We start from the raw sequence: 20,315 nt of genomic DNA on the forward strand, positions 1-20,315 counted from the left end.
GTACCCTTGTAGGCAACTCTATGCTTGGACTTTGACTAGTATGTAAATGAAAGCATGAACAGAATGAGTTATATTTCCCATAGAGCCGCTCAGTCATATCTGAAAAATAGCTTGTCATTATAGATCATAGCTGTATGCAGGATTATTATTATTTATAATAATAATGTATTTAACACATGCCATTCTGTCACAAATTACATTAATCACTGAAGATCTTCCAAATGCCTGACAAAAGGCTCATATTGTTGACTGTGTTAAATGAGTTTTTCCTTGGGTAAAGTATTACACTGGCAATGTTTCATTTCCCCTGAAGTGCCCCTGCTGGTAATAACCTGCAAAATACATTCTAAGTACCACTTCATTTACATATACTGTACGTAAACCCATGCTTCAGTAGCCCATGTTGGTACAGTACTGGTACTGGTACGGGTATCGTTCACTGTTTTCATAGAATGCTGAACTTAAAGGCACAATTGAAACCGGATGTTTGTGGAACTGTAATATCGCCTTGGCAAAGTCTGAGTACGGGGACTTTTTTAAATTAAACCTTTATTTAGACAGATAATCTCATTGAGACACGCAGACTCATTCTGAAGTGGGACCTTGGTGGCCACAGGGGGCTTCCTACAGGGGATGTTCAGTGGCCACACAGTAACTTTTTGTGGACATGGTCAATGTCGAACCCTGTAATGGATAAGCTTCATCACATGAACACTTGATGTGTCTCCCTCCTCTCTAGCTCTGCTATGCTGCTCAAAAGCTTGAAATCATGTGGCAATACATATGTCTCAGCATAAAAAGTGCTGTAAAGCATTTTTTTTATTTTGACTTGCAGTATATTCCACAGGCAAGGTTCATAGACTAACATTAATTTGGGGCCCCTTACAGTTAATACTCTAAAACACCTGATGTGCTTTATTCTACAAAATCATGGCAAATCTGTACTGTGTTAAAATGAGTGTTTGCCCTGGAGAAAGCAATATGTCAGCCATTCATACCTTGCGTGAAGCAGAGAGCCCCACTTTCAATGTCATGTCCAAGAGGAAATGATTCACAATCCATCCATCATCATTTGTATGCTGGAAAACTCGTTTTGGCATACATCTAGAGGTCCCCCTTGTGGCTAAAATATCTTGCAGTTAATTTCGGCAGCCTCTTATTAACCTGCACCAGGCAGTAGTCCCCGGTCAGTCAATCCAGAAACTCAAGAATCTAAGCCAGTCTTCCCATTAGAGCATTTCTCCTTCGGCGGTATGGCAGACACTCTGCACAGGCTGTGCCATCTCCCTCCAAAGGCTGCTTCACAAACAGTGGAGGAGCGTGGCAAATGGGGTAGCAAAAAGGAGTTTGTTCTCTCTGTGGCTGGTGCTATTATTGGGCTTGGAAATGTGTGGAGATTTCCATATCTGTGCTACAAAAATGGTGGTGGTGAGTATTTCTGTTTATTATTCTCTCAGTGTTTTATTCATCCCCAATCTCCACTTCATAAAAGGTGTCAGATGCAAACTTTTAAAAACTTTTACCTTGTTGTTGTGTATAAACTAGAGAAACAAAGAAAATAATTTGCAGGTTGTGAAAGTATTATTTGTTTGTTTGCTTGTTTGTTTGTTTGTTTGTTTTGTTTTTACCAGGACACAATAATTGGATTTTTTTTTGTTGTTGTTTATTTATTTGTTGTACTCTGCTTGTTTGGGTTGCCTCCTGCAATTGTTGCTGTGAAATAGTGAAAGACTGGTGAACCAGAAAAAGAAATCCACAGTGGACAGAGGGAAACTTTTTAAGCTTGAAAAACTTGCAGCATTTTATATGTGACAGACTGATGAATGCTTCATTTAAAGTTCATCTCAGTTTTATTGGCATAAATTCTGAAAGCTATGCACTCTAAAACTTTCAGTCTGTGTCTCCCCCTGCCTCACATCTGATGATTAAGGATCTGACAGGTCATTAAAGGCTATGAAAACAATGTACACTCCGTGTTTGTGCAAAGAGCACAGTCACATTCTTTGCTGAATCCCTACAGGTTTTATTTAAACACCATAGCCCCCAGGCTGGTTTCATGTCGCTCGAATTGATCACATACCGAAACTCAATCTTTTGCACAAGTGCTGTAAACAGGATGCAGAAGTGGATGTTTTAAACTCATTCAAAGAGTGTAATATGGTGATACTGCTTAAACTAGACCTAACAATAACCTACTAGATTCTAGTCATAATCTGATCAATGGACAAAATTTCAGCAAAGATTATTTTAAAATGTTTTTCTTTTCTGCAGTTGTGATTCATTTATGTCTCTGATATAATGAGTAAAGAGCATACAGTAGCAAAGTCAGCTAGTGAGCATCCAATAAAAGGCCACTGCTTTATCTGGAGAAGACGATGCACTAAAAGAGATACACAATGTGTAACTGCACTATTAACTAGTACTCTTAATAGTATCAACAGTTACTATTATTATTACTGCACCAATGTTATTTTTATGTCTGATCAGGCTGTTCCAGGTAAATCTGTGAGTTGCACTAGCTACAAAACACATTTTACTGTGGAGGTACTCGGCTAAGATATTGAATTTGATAGTGGCATATTTAAACTTTGCCAGTTTTTCCAAAACAATTATGATTTTCCCAAAGTACCCCTGACTCCACCCAACTTTTATCCAATCTGCCCATATCCAATGTATCTGTGAACTGTAAGATACCAGCTTAGCATGTATTTTTGAGGGCTCAATTACCTTTATCAACAGTTGTTAAGCACTTTTATGGCAACGCAATGGCAAAAAATGGGAAACTTTACTTTCTATAGAACAGCAAATACATTCAAATGAATGAAACCAACAGTGATCTACTCATGTAACGCTTATTCCTTGAAAGGTTTGAGTGTTTCTTTAACAACAGCCCATCACCTTACACAACAGACTGTTTCAGTTTTTTTTTTTTTCTCAGCGTTAAGGTGAGGAAAACACTTCCCAAAGTTGTCATGTATGGAGGGTTTTAATGGCCAAAACAAAATAAGTAAATTTATAAATAATTAGATAATAAAGTGCTTAAATGAATTACTAGTGAAAAAGTAAGCCTGGCTTGTTCTTCATGATTGATTGGTTCCACATCAGCTGCCAGTGACATGGTTATCTTTCTGGTTCCTGGCTGTGATATGTGACACCAACAAATGGTTATGCAACTTAACCTGATTTAACTGATGCTGTTCTGCTCCATTCCATTCTTTATGGTATGCTTGGACTCTCCTTTTGCCAGGTCATGGATTCTCAGGCCAAACAGCATCTAATGTTCAATTGTATAAAGCCTTAGATCAAAAGAAGGACAGTCAGGTTGACTAGCGCTGAAAAACATAATTATTTAGTAATTCATTTATCTAAGCCTTTAATTCTAGAATTGTTTATGTCTTTAATATATATGTTTTTGGCCTAAACAACCCTCCACAGTCAAACGGTGATCTTTAAATATAATGCATGTCCTTTGAGAAGGTCATGTCCGACAGAGACTTACAGCTTGTTCGTGTCATGTTGCGTGTTATGTGATGATTGCACTCAGCACTTTGAAGCTCACTTGTACTACTTCAGGCCTGGAATTTAGTCATTCTTAGGGCAAGGTTACTTCGGCTCTTAATAAATGCAAATTGATTGGGGCAGGCGTCTAAACTGTACAGGACCAGGCTAAACCAATGGTGCAATAACAGTAAGTGATAATTATTATGAATATTGTGCAATTAACAAGTAGGAGTCAGTGTATTGAAAAACACAAAATGTGTTTCCACAAAATGAATTCTGACTGATTTTTTAAAAGTAAACAACTCATTACATTGATTGTTATTGTTGTATTCTAATGATAGAATAGTCTTTAAATGGGCTACGCATGATCAAGATGGATCTGAAGTTTCAGCTTATCACAGAGCATTAATTATTAGCTAGTTGCTACTGTGGGAGAAATCTCGCTCTGTCGTTGATGTCCAGCATGATGATGGAAACACTGGGAAACAGGAGTTTGCTTATTTGCTGTGTTGCATGTAGTTTTGAATGAGGAAATCCATAACTTTGTTTAAAAGCCACAGTTACTCGTGGACTTGTTGGGCCTGATTCTGGCAGTTTTGAGCCACTGAATGTTGCCATATGGATACAGAGCTAGACGAACCTTTTGAATGTATCCGTGATGAAAAGAAATGCTTAGCACGTGCAGTGCATGGCCAGCTACAGGAATTGGTTTACGACCAAGCACTGGAACAAATTGCAGAGCCTTCGTGACATCATTTTTTGGCCCTCTCACCCTTGCACAGGGGACACTGCATCCATCATAAATCTACCTAAACCTCCACTCCAGAAAAGCCCTTCCAGAGTTTTTGTGATGTGGAACAAATGGTTTAATACCATTATGCCCTGCAAGGACTCCCTAAAAGCGACTAACTAACCTCAAGGAGGATGTCCGATGGCTCTCAGCTGAACTGTGTAAAAAGGACTATTTATCCGATTTTATTGACATTACAGCCACACGGCCCAAAAAGATCTCAATAATGGACTCAGCCATGTTGGATACAGTCCTCTGAGTCCCAGCATTACGTTGATGGCACTCGTCCTATTCCACTAGTAGGATATGGCAAGGCGAGAAGACTCTGAGCTGACTTGTCTGTCCATAAACATCTTGAATCGCTTTGCCCTGCTGCTGGCTGAGGCGACAGCTCACCCTGCCTCTGTGGCTCATACTGTTCCCTTGGTCAATGTTGTTCCTACCCATGTGAAACTGGACCCTGCTTCAACTGGGACAACTCCTGCTGTAACGGCTGCCCCAGCTGCTGCGATGGCTGACCCACCTCCTGTTGATGCTACCACTTAGGGTTGATGGAGTTATCCAATGGGGAATCACCTCTGTGGCACTGAGCGTCATAGATCCCATCTCCTCCTCAGTTGATCAGGTGCTGGACGGGTAGCTGTGTCATCAGGACCTGCTGTGCACTATTCTCCCTGATGCTTGGGCAGATTGGTCACTCCCATCCCAGTGCCACTCCCTCAGGCCAACAACATGTATCCCATCTAAAGACGGTCTCTTTTGACCTCAATTACTGTAACTCAATCAGTAAATTGGAGTTTCTCTTCTTAGCTGAGACATAGCTTAGAGCTGACAATATAAGTGCTTTTTCCAAATTATGTTCCCCCAATTATACATGCTTCAACTCCTCTAGGCTCAATGGTAGAGGAGGTGGACTTACAGCTGTCTTTAAAATATTTAAACTTTGCCCTCATCTCAGTGGAGAAACCTCTGATGTTGAAAATCAACCTTTGCATTATTATCTATCGCCCTCCTAAACCTACTAACAGTTTTTTTATTTATTTTTTTTATTTTTTTATTTTGCATTTGCTGTGCGTGCTGTTCTATAAAAAAAAAGTTTTACTATATTGTATGGGATTGTATGTTGTGAAGCACCTTGTAACTTTTGAAATGCGCTCTAGAAATAAAGATGATTAACAAAGAACCAATATGCTACTAATATGCATAATAAGTAAATATGTGTACCCGATTATAATATATATAAGTAGTGTTATTCACACCTGTGCTTTTCCAAAGGGTCTGTGCTTTTACGAGAATGTGTCCAACTCAGAAAAAAGCCTTCTTGACACCAGTAAAGTGTCAATTTCCAGTGAAAGTCATAAGAGTAACTATTATTTATTCATGCTTGCAGGTGCATTCTTCATCCCTTACATCCTGTTTCTTATGACTTGTGGCATTCCTCTGTTTGTACTGGAGACGGCACTGGGTCAGTACACCAGTCAGGGAGGAATCATGTGCTGGAGGAAAGTCTGCCCCTTGTTTGAAGGTGAGGTACACCTGGAAGGATTGTGATGTACTGAGCAGGATTAAAAAGGAAATACTACCAATGTTAACATTTTGTGTTTTGTCCAGGCATGGGGTACGCCAGCCAAATGATCATTTTCTATGGATGTATCAGCTACATTGTGATTTTGGCCTGGGCTTTTCTCTACTTTTTCTCATCCTTCTCTGGCGAGCTGCCATGGGCCACCTGTAATAACACATGGAATACAGGTAAAGTAATTATTTGCCTTCAAGGATTCTAACTATTATCTCTCTCCCACACATACGCTACTATTGTGTCTTAACTGTATTCTTTATAAGCATATATACATTTATTTGAAATATCGATAAAACTTTGTCATTTAAATAAGTTAATGTTGAAAAAACACTTAATTTATCATGTAGCACTGATCGAATAACGCATTGAGTATGCATTTTCAATTTTAACTGTCTTTAACAATACTTTGATATATTTCAGATTCTTGTGTGGTATTGAACAACTATAATGCCAGTGCTAACTGGACCTCGCCTGTGAATATATCATCGTCTGTAATAGAGTTTTGGCAGTAAGTTTTTATCCAAGTGAGACTGAATAATAATAGAAATTATTCACACAGTGTTATCAGTGGATAAGAAGATAAACATTGCAAACTTGTGTAATAAAGACGAGCCCTTTGAATGGATGAAAGTTCAGACATCTTACCCTTAACACCTTAGACAGACAGAACAATATCGAGTTCCTCTCCAGAGCGGTAAAAATGCGTGTTCGTGCACATACACACAGACAGAAGTGTTTGGCACAGGTTGGGTGTGTACAGAATAGGCATAATTCACTGGCAACTAATCAGTCTGTTGTACGTGTCAGGGCAGGATAGATTCCAACGTTACCAGTTTTATAACGTAGTTTTATGTGCTCATGTAATTCTGGAGCTGAGGCCTAATCAGCCAGAATAATCAAAAACACCTGTGTTTCTTTTCAAATGACTCGTTTAAAATGACGATTAGATCAATTGAGTGATGGAGGTCATGTGACCAGCACTGATGCAGGAAAACATAAGCATACTCTTTGACTAAATATCACACTGGTCTTTTATTCAGCTGCACTTTCCTTTATATCTTAAATTCTTCTTTGAGTGTATTATAAATGCTACCAATATCAACACCACAGACTCTTTATCTTATATATTCATTCTCTTTTAAGTCAAAGTCAGCTCCAGTAATTTCAGATCTGTGTGTGCTCAGTTGTTGGGGTTGTTGTGTTAGGAGTAATCCAGAGCTGATGTCACATTCATGTCATATAGGACATTAAGGTGGAGATGGGAAAGATTTCATTATTAATGACTTGCGAGCATTCCATTATCAAGATGGTTACAGAGTTGGTTATAAGGAGTCTATATTTGTTTGATTTCAGGCACTTGTGTATTATTATATGCCAGGTTGGATTCATCAGAGCAATATCTATATTTCACTTATAAATAGCATTCATGTCAACATCCAAGTCGTGATTATGAGCTTCCGAAGAAAGATCCAACATATTTGACTTGGTGCTCATTAATATGTAATTAATGAAGATGCAAACAAATATGGATGCCTCACACCAATCAAAGTCTGTCACTGAAGGTAATTAAACCCGTTTTTATTGTATATATTGTCACAATAAATTGTCAACGCAAGCTTCTTGAGTTAAGAGGTGAACGCTCCAAGTTGTAAACATGGGAATTGTTTTCCATCTCTATCATCCATCCCATGTGACATAAATGTGGCGTCAGCGCTGAACAGCTTTACTATCCAGCTCATTTGTCAATATACAGGCTTCACATATTCATTTTTTCATCCATTTTTCCTGAATAGAGCTCATGTCAGGACTATGTCAACATGTCCAGACTGCATTTCATTGATAACTCCATCACCCCTTTATATATCCATGCTGCATCTGTTAGGGTGGGACAGTTCACAGCTTATGCAAACTTCATGCGTAGCTCCCCCAAAGTTCAGCTTGAAAAGGGGTCTAATCAGCCAGAATAATTGAAGACACCTGTGTTTTAAAGGTGTGAAGGGCCCTTGATTGCACATTCAAGCATGTATGAATAGTTTGCTGAGCTTCAACATCATTAGACCTTTCACGATGGCTTTTTGACTTGTCAATCACAGCTGTAACTAATAAAACTAAGAATGGCTGCATTCCAGTTAAGTGTGCCAGTGGCAGAACATTTAGGTGTAATGAAGGCATCATTATTGGTTACACCTGTGAAAATACATCAGAGTGTCTACATGTATTGTTGTCGGTGGGCCTTCTTCACACATTCCACTAGTTTGAAAGATGTACCTCAAGGGAGGGTCCATGAGAAAATCAACTGTGGCAGGTATAATTTCCTTTTTGTCAGCTTATTGTAACTGCATGAAAAAGCCAAATTGGTGATTTGATTTTTTTTTTTTTTTTTTTTTTTTTTTGATTTTTACATTTTCGACATACAAATACAGTACATGTGTGAAGTCATATCAATCATAATATTATTGAATGCACACAGAATAATTCATGAATATATTTCCATTTCCATACAGAAGACTCTCCACATGAAGATTTTTCAGTGCTCACACAATGTTTATCGTTGTATAGACATGTAAAGGAAATCCACAAATTAAAAAAAAAAAACCCATAGACAAATGCACTGAAGTTCACACATGGCAGTTTGTAAACGCAGGTTTAACAGTCCGAATATGTTTTTGATGAAAATACTTTTAGATACACATAGTTTTGTGGATTTCTACTACTTTTATTGAAAAGAAGAAAAAAATATGTGTGCATCAGAAACACATTTGTGAACCATATCTTTTTATATGTGGATTCATTTTACATTTAAGTGCAATAATAGTGATTTTTGTGAGCATTGAGAAATACTTATGTGGAGAGAGTCATTTACTGTTTATACACATCCCAAACTACATTTGTGAATCCTTCTGTGTTCATTCATTAATACTGACTGATCCGACTCCATATTTATGTTTCCTGTGTTGACACTTGTAAAAGTTTTTTAGTTGCTGTAGGAAGAAAAATATTATAAGAACTAAATATGGGAGTAATGGATATGCATGATACAGTACGTGTTATTCCTCAAATTACAGGCGACGGGTGCTTAATATATCCGCCGGCATAGAGGTCTTGGGAAACATCCAGTGGGACCTTTCTTTGTGTCTTCTTCTGGCCTGGATCATATGCTACTTCTGTGTATGGAAGGGGGTGAGATCCACAGGAAAGGTAAGGCTGAAATGACAAATCCTGACTCAGACATGAGATCCCACTCATTCATCTTTATTTCTTTATTCAATTTCAAATTTTCAGTTTTCTTTTTCAAACCGCTTTCATGTTAACACAATCAGCGATCGACTGTTACAAAGTTACATCACCCACTAACATAACAGGTCAGTCACATAAGACATTCGTTTGATGCTGTAAATAAACAGGCAGGTGTAAAACAGGATTTCTGCACTGTAAGAAGTACACACATTCATTAACAACTGTGATCACGAAGTAGCTGGCAAGGAATCTGAAACTGTTTCACAACCAGGTATGAAACTGCCAGTCTGGATCCACCTGTGCTCCATGAGACTGGCACAGTGCCTGAGGTGTGTTACGAAAAATAACGTGAAAGCCAAAAGACGCAGGCGCAGGTTAAGTGGCTTATATATCACACTCCCCTCAGGCGGCTTGGCTCTCATGTGGGCACATGCCTGGCCTTCTTACAGAATACGTAATATGTGTTGTCCCAACTCAATACAGGTTTGGAATACATAAAGCCCTGCAATTAGCCTGCCGTGAGAAAGAGTGTGAAAGAATATTTGCAGATCTTGGGCATCTGTGCCAAATACTGTTGTTACCCAAGGTGATTCACTCCCTGCTCATGTGTTTTCCCCCCAACGCCTCAAGCAGGTCACGTAGATATTTCCTCAGTCACACAAGTGATATGCTTAATCATTTTTGCAGGTTTTTGTAGGATATGTAGATAATCCTTGGTGGTAAAAAAAAAAAAAAAAGTTGGTTATATTACTAAACTAAAACAAGGACCAGTTGACCTCACAGAATTGCTCCTTGTGTCCCTGGCCAACCTTTCCATTTGGCCACAATCACATGTTATAGAGTAGTATTCTTTCATTTATGACAAACTGATTTTCTTCTTAAATATAGGCTACCTACTTCACAGCCACATTCCCCTTCATCATGTTGGTGGTGCTGTTTGTTAGAGGAATGACTCTACCTGGAGCTTTTCTTGGTATCAAATACTACCTGTACCCCAATCCTGCACGGCTCGCTGACCCACAGGTATCATTCAGCTTATGTTCTAATTCACATTGAATTAATCTCAAGCAAAAGTTGTTTTGGGGTCAAATAATTTTGTATTGCTTGTAGGTTTGGATGGATGCTGGAACCCAAATATTTTATTCATATGCCATATGTTTGGGATGCCTGACTACACTTGGGAGTTACAACAAGTACAACAACAACTGTTACAGGTGGGTACTTTAGTGTGACTGAGAATGATGTCTCTGTTTCAGTTGCTGAAGATGCTCCATATAAATCAGACTGTTGTTTTTTTCTGCTCATTTTTACTTAGTTTCATTGGACTGCAAGCTATTCTAACATAGTTGTTCTTTAAAGTTCAAGGTGTCTCAGTATATTGAGTATATTACTTTACCGTAATACGGTTATTTTAGCAGTCGCATGATATCGAGAGAGAAATACCGTCAGTTTGTTTCTGATTTGCAGAGACTCCTTCTATCTCTGCTTGTTGAACAGCGGGACCAGCTTTATGTCAGGCTTCGCCATTTTCTCAATTCTGGGATACATGTCCCAAAAGCAGGGTGTTGACATTCACACAGTTGCTGAGTCAGGTATGAATGTGAATCTAGTCAGTGCCAGTTAAGAAGACTTTAGACTGTCAAAGTATATGAAGTTGTTTCATGCATTTTCAATCAGCATTGCTTGCAGATTTTGATCATTCAGTGAAAATGAAAAGAATGTTAACAACTATTTGCTGTCATTATTTGGAAATTTTTAGAAATGTTCAAATTGGTACTTAATTTAGGATTATTCGGACTTAAAACCAAAGCTGCATCAAACAGCAATGGCTCACTCACTGTTGGTTTCACTCTGCAGGTCCTGGCCTTGTGTTCATAGTCTACCCACAAGCCGTGACCCTTCTCCCGTGTCCTCAGGTCTGGTCCTTGTGCTTCTTCTCCATGATCATCTTGTTAGGAATAGACGGTCAGGTCAGTTGTAGCCTTCCTTATGTTTACCAAAAGCTTCCTGCAGTTTCTTCTTTTGTGGTCCCTACACTAACCTGTCTTTTCATCATTCTCCAGTTTGTCGGGCTGGAAAGCATCATAACCTCAATAACGGATCTCTACCCTTCCCAATTCCGAAAGGGATATCGCCGAGAGCTTCTTCTGTTGCTGATCTGTGCTGTTTGCTATTTATTTGGCCTGTCATTGGTGTCACAGGTAAGCTGGAAGAAGTACATTCATTGACGGTCATGTAAGCAATTCATCGTGTGAGAGATGGATTGATGGACCATTTCTTTCTTTCTCATTGAAAGCTAACATCAGAAGCAGCTGTTTACTTGGCACAAAATAAAAGGCAATCAATACTTAGTCCAATTTATTCCCTGTTTTCATATTAGGGTGGTGCATACATTCTGCAGATCTTTGATCACTACGTGTGCAGCGGTCCCACTCTTCTCCTGATGGCAATCTTGCAGTCAGTGGTTATTGGATGGATTTATGGTAAGATACACTTGTCAATGGTATAACTGTCTTGATTTTTATACGTTACATTGACATCATGCTAATTGTACAACATTACAACCAAAGCTACATCTCTAGTCCACACTTTGTATTGATTCAAAGGCATTGTAGCCCTCTTTCCCTGTAAAATCTATCCTGTGACGATAGATATTGGCCAATCTAAGGTCATTTCAGAGAGGGGGCATTCTTATTGGCTGTTCTACAAAGCAGATGCAGAAAGTGAGCTGAGGGTACGTCCCTCTGCTGTTGTGGTCTGCCATCTTAAAGGCCATCTCAAAGCTTTTATTTCTGCTCTGAGAAGCGAGGAGGGATCTGTTGGAAGCCAAGAGCGAGGATACACAAGAGCAGCTTTAATGGAAGTCTAATACAGGCCAACATGTACCCTTGTTGGATATTAATTAATTGATTTGATGCTATAGCTGATCAAACTGATCTGCTACATACATAAACACATTCTAGAAGTAGAAATGGGTCCTGTGTCTCTGAGCAGGACACAGTGTAAATCCAGACTACAGGTTATTATTCATGTGTGAACCACTGCTGCTCTGGCTCTGATAAATGTGTGTTTTTATTAGTATGTGCAGACACAAATTCTACAAAAGTCTCTCTAGCTGTTAAAGCCTACTGGTTGAGGGGAAAAAGATGCCAGAAATGACAAGTGGCACTCAGAGAGCAAGTTTTAAAATAAAAATGCGTGGTAGAAGGAGAATAATTCAAATGATTCCAGTGTGAAGAAGATGTGTCTGCATTCAAATCATCATGCCGGGTCAGCGAGGTGTCCAAAAATAAGTATGAAGTACGAGAATGGTGAGAAATGATGAACTGGTGGCAGTGCAAAATCAACCAGAGAAGAAACAGAATGGAGTTGATCAGAATGTCTGCATGGACACCAAAGGATTTGGGGCATTTAGTGCAATGGTTAATAATTGTGCTACTGAAATACAGGGGAGGTCTGAAAGGATTAAGTTCGATTGAATGTTATGAGAAATCTGGAGGTGATCTAGATGCTACACTGAGGGAAGGATTTGCACCGACTCTGACAACTGGTTCTGGGTTATAGAATGGACAATGTAATGAATGGAGTCACTCTGGTTTAACACTGTAAATAGTTTTCTCTGTGGGGCTGTTAAAATCCAGGAGGTGGCCGTAATTATGCAAATTATATGGATGGCAACCATCATAAAACTCCACAAGTGAAGCAGTTAAAGTCGTGAAACTGCCAGCTGATCTAGGTGTGATCAGCTGCACTGTAATTACAAACAGACATCGCTTCACGTGACAGAAGAGACGTCTCCGTTTCTTCTCTCCTGACATGGTTTCCTCCATTTCCACACTCGTTGTACCTCTCTGCCAGCGGCTGCACAAAGTGAGAGTGAAAGTGATTCAGTAGCGGAAAATCTAACAACTTTTGCCATCAACGGCACGTGTGTGCAAAACACCTGTGTGAACATGTACCGGAGCTTCAGGCTCATGTGGTATTATGGTGCTCATATCCACAAGTGGCAAAGAGGCATGATGACAAACAGTGAAGAATAAGGGGGCAGTGGTGTGTGTGTGTGTGTGTGTGTGTGTGTGTGTGTGGCTTTACAAAGCATGACATTTCACAGGTCAATCAAGTCCTGTTGCCATCTGAACTCGTGTGTTTGGTGGGAAGGGCTGAGGCTGAGGATGTCAGCATATATAGTTGTTTTGAGTTTTGTGTTCGCTGTTGACATTCTAAATTCTAAAGCACAGCGCTATCTTGTATACTCACTGCAAAAACAGTGAAATTTAGTATACGCCACATGCTATGCTGTATGTGTAAGTATGAATGGTATGTATGGAGCTAGGAAGAGCTTATGTAATGTGTCTGTCTCTGTCCTAGGTGCTGAGCGCTTCAGTAGTAACATTGAGGACATGATTGGGTACAAACCGCTGTCGGTGATAAAGTACAGCTGGATGTATGGCACCCCTCTTATTTGCAGTGTAAGTGTTTATATTTATATTAAATTATATTGACAGAAATTGCCTCTCCTTTTGACCCCAACAATGTTTATATATATGTGATTTGTTTCCCTTTAAAGGGCACACTTGTGTTTTTGATTGTGAGATACACGCCCATGAAGTTCAACAACACCTATGTGTATCCTTGGTGGACGTATTGTATCGGCTGGTTTCTGGCCATGTCATCTCTTACACTGATTCCAGTGACGATGGTCTGCAAACTGGCCAAAGGAAGAGGGACTCTCTGGCAGGTCAGTGGTGGTTGTTTGTGGGTGACTTGTTATTTTGAAGTTTTAAGAAGCATTTGAGGCCAAAAAACTATTTTTTGCTGCCTGTGCATAGGTCTACTGTCCTGCTGCAAGTGATATTCTTTGACAATATTAATGCCTTCCCCTAGCGTTTGAAGTCAAGCTCCAAACCTGCTGATGACCTTCAAGTGATGGCAAAGGAAATGGGAAGCATCAGTGCTGCCCTGAATGTCCCTGATGATGGAAAGAATGGCAAGATGTAATGAAATGCCAATCCTTAAAAAAAAAAAAAAAAGATCTCAAAAAAATAACTTTTTCTTTTTTTTTTTTTAACTTCAATATTATATGTAACCCAGGTCACAAAGAGGTAATAACATAAAAGTGCCCGAGCCAATCAGAATGCAGGTCCATTTCACTAGTGGCAGGACAGATAGCAGACGTTAGTCAGATGCTGGATGACACTATAGGGAGAGTACCTGGTGCTGAACGGGATAAAAATCAAAATAAAAGTCACAATGAGGGCACTTGCCTTCATTATGGGGACAAAATACAAGTCCCCATAACGTAAATGATTAAAGTTGGGTTAAGGTTAGGTTTGTTAAGGTTAGGGTTAGGGTTAGGCAAGTGGTGGTTATGGTTATGGTTAGGATAAGTCTCCAGGAAATTAATGCAATGTAATGCCCCTAAAAGTGATGGGAACACAACTGTGTTAGGGGGTTAGGGTTAGGGTTAACATAAAGCAGTAACAGTCTGCACTTTGTCATAAGCTCGTAGATCTCTCTCTCTCTCTCTCTCTCTCTCTCTCTGTGTGTGTGTGTGTGTGTGTGTGTGTGCGTCTTTGTAAGAGGCTCTGCTCACTGAAACCTATCAAGTGACAGAGAACCAATTGAATTGAGTGTTGTTAGATTAATGAATATATGCTGCACTACGAGGTGCTAAGCTAAGCTAGCAAGTTCAAGTGAATGGGCCTAGCTAACAGAATCAGTAGTAAATGACAGACAGTGCGATTAACAGACTGTTTGACAGCTCTGCTGGATAGAATATAAAAAGGTGACATATAGTGTTTAATTGCTTAATGTTGCCCTTACCCCATACAACAGAAAAAGGGAGATTGCGTCTGTGCAACACCAACAACACCAAGTCCTGCCTTCTGCTTGGGCTACAAAAGACCCTGCACAGTCTCCCAATCTTTTTGCCCTTCATTGAGCTTAATTTCACTACGGCAGAACCCTTCCTAGTGATTAAACTGTCTGACAGGAGGTGAGCTAGCTCCCCAGCCAGGGCATTGCTAACAAGGCATGTTTCTGCATTGCGCTTGTTTAGCTTGCTAACTAGCTGCATTCCCTGCCATTTAGCTTAGCAAACAGAGCAGCATTGGCTTGTTAACAACTTGCCTGCTTACCATGCTAACTCACCTAGTGGAATGGCTCGAGAAGAGAAGAAAAACTCTCGGGTCAGAGATGGATACACATGATGCTTGCCCAGTTTGTCGTGGCGCATTGCATGCAAAAGCCTGTACACATTGTCATTGACTCCAAAAGAAAAACTTTAAGAGACGTTTGACTTTCCCGTCTAAGGTACGGGGAAGCTCATCCGCTCATGGAGACCCCTGCTGTCCCAAGCCATCAAGTCCTCGAAGGCAAAGCAGGACATTCATGGGGGTGCAGAGTTTAGAGTTTAATCTCAACCCATCCAAACAATTTCCCATTTCCTGAGAAATATAATAATGGCAAAATGGGAAAAACTTAAACAAACAAATGAACATTTTGAGCATATTGAAATATATTTTGAAAATGTGCAGGGCTAAAACTGTCTTAAAAACACATGCAACAGCTGTGTGTGTGTTCCGGTGAACACATTGAAAGCTTACTGTGCTTAATAAGCACGTTCAAAAGTATTTTGAACTGCATATATCTCAGAGGTGCACTGAAAACAGCCATAATTTCCTGAAGAATCCATCCGATATCTCACACCAAGTAAGTGAGAGCTTTTGGAGAGCTTTGCTTTTTAACTTGCAGTGATCATTGACTTCATTTTCACTCTATTTTCCCCTGCTGCTTCTTTAATGTTCGCCCCGCCTTTTGCTCCTCTCCCAGTATTTTCACATCTACGTTAATTAAGGGTTCATTTCAACCAAACCAGAGTTAGTGGTGATTGTTGGAACAGTGGAAAAATGAGTTTTATTTTGTTTCTGTTGAGTTTGAATCAAGCGTGTTTTACGATGATAAAATTGCTGTTTCTGTAAATGGAGTCTTGTGGCTTTGGTGAGAGCAATATTGTGGCTGTTTTGCTGGCAATACAAAAAAGGTCTCTGTAGGGATCCTTTCCATAATTTTGCTTGTTTATGCCTATGCAATGAAGATTTGTCAAATATCACTTCCATGAGACCGTCCTCAGTAGACAGATCACAAGCAATGAACTTCATGCTGCATACGAAACTTACAGTATGTCCATTCTAATATTGATTGATATAAATGCCATTGTTTTGCAGTAATAATAATTGATACCATCAAATAATACACTGAAGTGGTCAGATTAGAACCCCATAGGTCTATGTGTATGTCTCCTTGTTGCATTGAGGGTTACTTGAAATATGACCAATGGGTTTTGACAGTGGCAAAGTGGAAAGTTATACCCTAAAAACAAGCATGGAATATTAAGAGAGGGACCCAGTCGACTTCACTGTCACTATGGACAATACACCATTGGGTGTGCTGTCTGATGATGAGCTATCTTTTGCCCCTTCTGGAGGCTGATGAAGCTGGAGGGACAGACAGACTGAATATCTCAACACAGATCAGTGTTCATTCCAAGATTCTTCCAACTGTTGAAGTGCAGTTTAGATTGAGGTGGAGAGACCATGGAGGGTCTTACTGTAAAGGTTATTTTTATACTATTTAGTTATATTTAGTTAAAGGAATGCACGTTTCTTGACAAATCAGAAAGGTGATTAACACTTCTGGCCATGTCAATGACTCCTGATCAGGGTTTTGAGTCGATTTGAAGTTGATGGTGATCCAAACCAGATGAGACCTCTAGATCCCTGGATGGAAAATCCCCAAATTGAAGAGCCCAGAGCCTTGAACTGCCAACCTTACCCCTTACCTCCTGTCAAGGCGGTAGGCTAAACATTGTAAACTGCACAAGGCCAACACCAGTCTTATACTCATTTCCCAGCACAATTTACAAAATTCCAAATCCCACACTCTTGACTTCACTGCCTTGAATCTTCTTCAAATGCATTCCCAGTAATGGGGAGTGACTCAGTCTTAACCATCACTGGTTTAGGTGTATGGGCTACGTATTGATATTATTGATATTGTGTATTGTTATGCTTTGGTTAGGGATTTTGTTATTGCTGATTTCAGTAAATAGTGGACTAATGTAAGGTTGAAGCAAGTTATAAAGTGGAAATATAGTGAACCGGGTATTGTTTTATATTGTTACTTACCTAATGTTGGATCCAAATATTGAGAACTAAGATTCCAGTCAGACAGGAAAGCAGCTAAAACTCAGTGGTTCAAAACCAAAGAAAGAGTGACATAAAATGTGTTTGTTACTGAGGTATCTTTGTGGAATTGAACTGTACAGTAAACTTACGGTTATTTATTTTCTTAATTTTCAAAAAAAAATACAAGGTTCCAGTTCATAGCTCCTTGTCTTGTGTGGTCATTGAAAATTGAAAATAGCCTTTTTTTGCCTCCTGTTCAACTCTGGTGTCCTCTGATTCTGATCCAGTATAATTCTAATCTTTACTAAGTAGTTCAGTTACTTCCAGTGGTGTTAGGAGCTGTGTGCTACATATATAACAATATATGGTGGTGGTGGTGGTGGTGGTGGTGGTGGGGTCCATTATTAAACTGCATACAGATATTGTTACAGACACTGGATGTACCAAACACCACACTGAGTTGCAGCCAATTTCATACAATCCAGATCTCAAATACCTCAAATCCTAAAAAACAACCGAGGTATTTCTGCATGTTTTGCACTACAAATGCACAAACTTTTATGGGCAGTGCATTACTGTAGTAATTATGCAGGACTCTAATGTGAAATAATAAGCCTGCTGCTGAGAAGATTATTCCACCAGCTAACTGTCTCCATCACAGAGCATTTCTCTCTTCCACTATACCTGCTTCCGTTTTATACCTGAGGACACTGTGTAGTTATTCTAGTTCATTCATTTATGTAACATAATACTGACTGTTGAATGTAATGGAAAGAGATTATAGTTAAATTTGCTGTTAAAGCATTTGGTTTCAATTTGAAATTTGTTATTTCTTGTTAAGAGACCAACACTCAAAGACTAAGCTAATCTGAGGAAGAAGGGAACAAAATCTTAAAGAACCAAGGAAGCATCACAGGACCTTAGAACAAGATTACTGCAGTTTAAAATAATGAACAGGGTAGACTGAACCTCATCAAGGTCACACAGGGTGAAATTATAGGACAGTTGCTGGAGGTGTGGGGGAGGATTGCCACACTCCTACATGTGTTGTGGTCCTGCTCGGTTGTACAAACATTCTGGTCAGCATACATGAGAAGATCAAACTGATCATCACATTTACCATCCCATTCTGTCAAAGCCTGTTTGTTCTGGGTGATCCTCTCCCTCTGAAAGCCCTCCCTGCAAACTAGGTCCCAACATCCCTTATGCTGGGGAAAAAGCTTGAAGTCACAGAATGGAAGGCAATCACTCCACCATCAGCCAGGGTGCGGTTCTGTCAGCTGCATATTGTGGCAGTCTCTCTTCTAGACTCACCAACCAGGTAGAAGAAATATTATGCTAGGTGGGCAAATTCCATCTCCTTAATTAAAGGACCCTGAGACCTCTGCATATGTATTGCTGACATACCTAGGAATGATACAGACCTGTGAGACTCAATAACGTACATCTGCCAGTGAAGTATTGTCTGTAAGTGCTGTTTACTAATTCAGTTATTTATTTTCTATTAATCTGAACTTTCTTATTGTCAGCCTCAATGTGGGTGTTGTGTACTGATCAGCCATATAATTGTGTAACCTTGTTTCTGTTCAATGTAAGCTATCTCTCAGCTCTTGCATTGCCAGGCGACGTATTTGGCATGTTGCTTTGTTCTGTTCGAAATGAAAAACAAGAAAAATTAGTAATCGCACACACAAAAAACTTAAAACTGAAGCTAATGTGCTCCATCGGGAATGTGCAGGAGTAGTTCGATCAGACTGAAGTAATAGCGTCGTCACAATGGCAATAAGCAAACAACCCAACAGCTGTTGTGAAATTCTGATTCTGGCTCTGATATGGCTAAATTCTGATTGGTGCGCAGAAATGCCTGGGAATAGATCAATAGCGCTGTCGTGTCTGCACCATTAATGTGAAACTACAGCCAATAGCCAATTATCCTAGCTTAGCATAAAGACTGGAAACAGGGGTAAACAGCTGCCCTGGCTCTGTCCAAAGCTCAAAAATTAAAGTTGGAGTTGAAATGTTGGAGAAACCAGCAAGAGTAAGCTAGAATTTGCAAAAAGGAAAACAAGAAATAACATGTGAATCAGTTATTTTTAGAGGAGCGCGCAGCCAGTTGTTGTTTTTTTTTTGTTTTTTTCCATCTAACAGAGCCAGGCAAGCTGTTTTGTTTCTAGTCTCAGTGGTAAGGTAAGATAACCATTTCCTGGCTGGAGAGACATGAGAGTCAGAACAAGGAAGGGAATAAGCTTGTTTCCCAAAATGTCAAACAATTTCACTTTAGCAGAAAAGTATGTTTGCATTGTTGTCAAGATGTTTTCTTATTATTATCATTTGGAGATTCATTTGGAGTTGATTCTTGACATTAGGATCCTGTGTGACAAAATAATTTCAACTTAAAGATGCAGTTACCACCCTTTTCAAGGAGAAACAAAACCTGGTGGGGCTTTTGAGTTGAGGTTAATTTGTCATATATTTTGGTTTTACTTAATACAACCACCGGCTTTTAAACCTTAAAAACTGTTTTACTGTTTACTTGTAGAGAAAGATTATCAATAGGATTCAACTATACTATCTTTGACCACAGCAACCTGTTCAGTAGTTTTCAGTGCAGTGTTCAAGTCTGACTCCTGACTGTGTCCTCTGAAGCTCCTCTCTCCATTCCTCCCTTTTGTTCTCCTCAGTCTCTTGTTTTTCTAACTGAAAAGGCCTGAGCAGCAGTAATTCTGTTATTATGTCAGACTAACTCAGTCATGTGATTCTGTCCATGAAAGTCCTGACACTATGGGGTCAACATGTTAACAGTGGTGTTAACAATGAAAGTTGATTTTCTTCTGCTGTAACTTAAACGAAAAAACAACTAAAGCAGGCAAAGACACCAGTATGGGTTTTTTTGTTTTTTTTTGTTTTTTTCTTGTTAGTTTTCTTGCACAAACTATATTGATTTGATTACCTACATCTTCTTTGTGACTGGCATTGGCTTATTGAGAGAAATAATGGAGGGATAATGTTTTTACTTTGTCTT

At 39.4% G+C, this 20,315-nt stretch overlaps 1 protein-coding gene across 1 annotated transcript; it reads left to right on the forward strand.

The window, feature by feature from the left end:
• The first annotated feature begins 1,212 nt into the window (after positions 1–1,212).
• On the forward strand, positions 1,213–14,105 carry LOC139328592 (sodium- and chloride-dependent GABA transporter 2-like). Its single transcript, XM_070958408.1, has 14 exons — positions 1,213–1,428; positions 5,682–5,816; positions 5,903–6,043; positions 6,291–6,378; positions 8,936–9,068; positions 9,996–10,130; positions 10,218–10,321; positions 10,575–10,699; positions 10,965–11,077; positions 11,171–11,308; positions 11,488–11,590; positions 13,476–13,576; positions 13,675–13,845; positions 13,992–14,105. Exons 1-14 carry the CDS (start codon positions 1,254–1,256, stop codon positions 14,103–14,105), a joined length of 1,776 nt encoding a protein of 591 aa, XP_070814509.1. The 5' UTR covers positions 1,213–1,253.
• Positions 14,106–20,315: the final 6,210 nt, after the last annotated feature.

The sequence above is a fragment of the Chaetodon trifascialis genome, chromosome 3, assembly GCF_039877785.1.
Source record: "Chaetodon trifascialis isolate fChaTrf1 chromosome 3, fChaTrf1.hap1, whole genome shotgun sequence".
Classification (NCBI taxonomy): domain Eukaryota; kingdom Metazoa; phylum Chordata; class Actinopteri; order Chaetodontiformes; family Chaetodontidae; genus Chaetodon; species Chaetodon trifascialis.

Excerpts from the sequence above, each read along its gene's own strand:
- LOC139328592 (XM_070958408.1), top strand. The coding sequence starts at position 1,254 with ATGGCAGACACTCTGCACAGGCTGTGCCATCTCCCTCCAAAGGCTGCT. Across the intron at positions 1,429-5,681 it reads GTGCTACAAAAATGGTGGTG|GTGCATTCTTCATCCCTTAC; the intron begins GTGAGTATTTCT and ends TCATGCTTGCAG. Across the intron at positions 9,069-9,995 it reads GGGTGAGATCCACAGGAAAG|GCTACCTACTTCACAGCCAC; the intron begins GTAAGGCTGAAA and ends TCTTAAATATAG.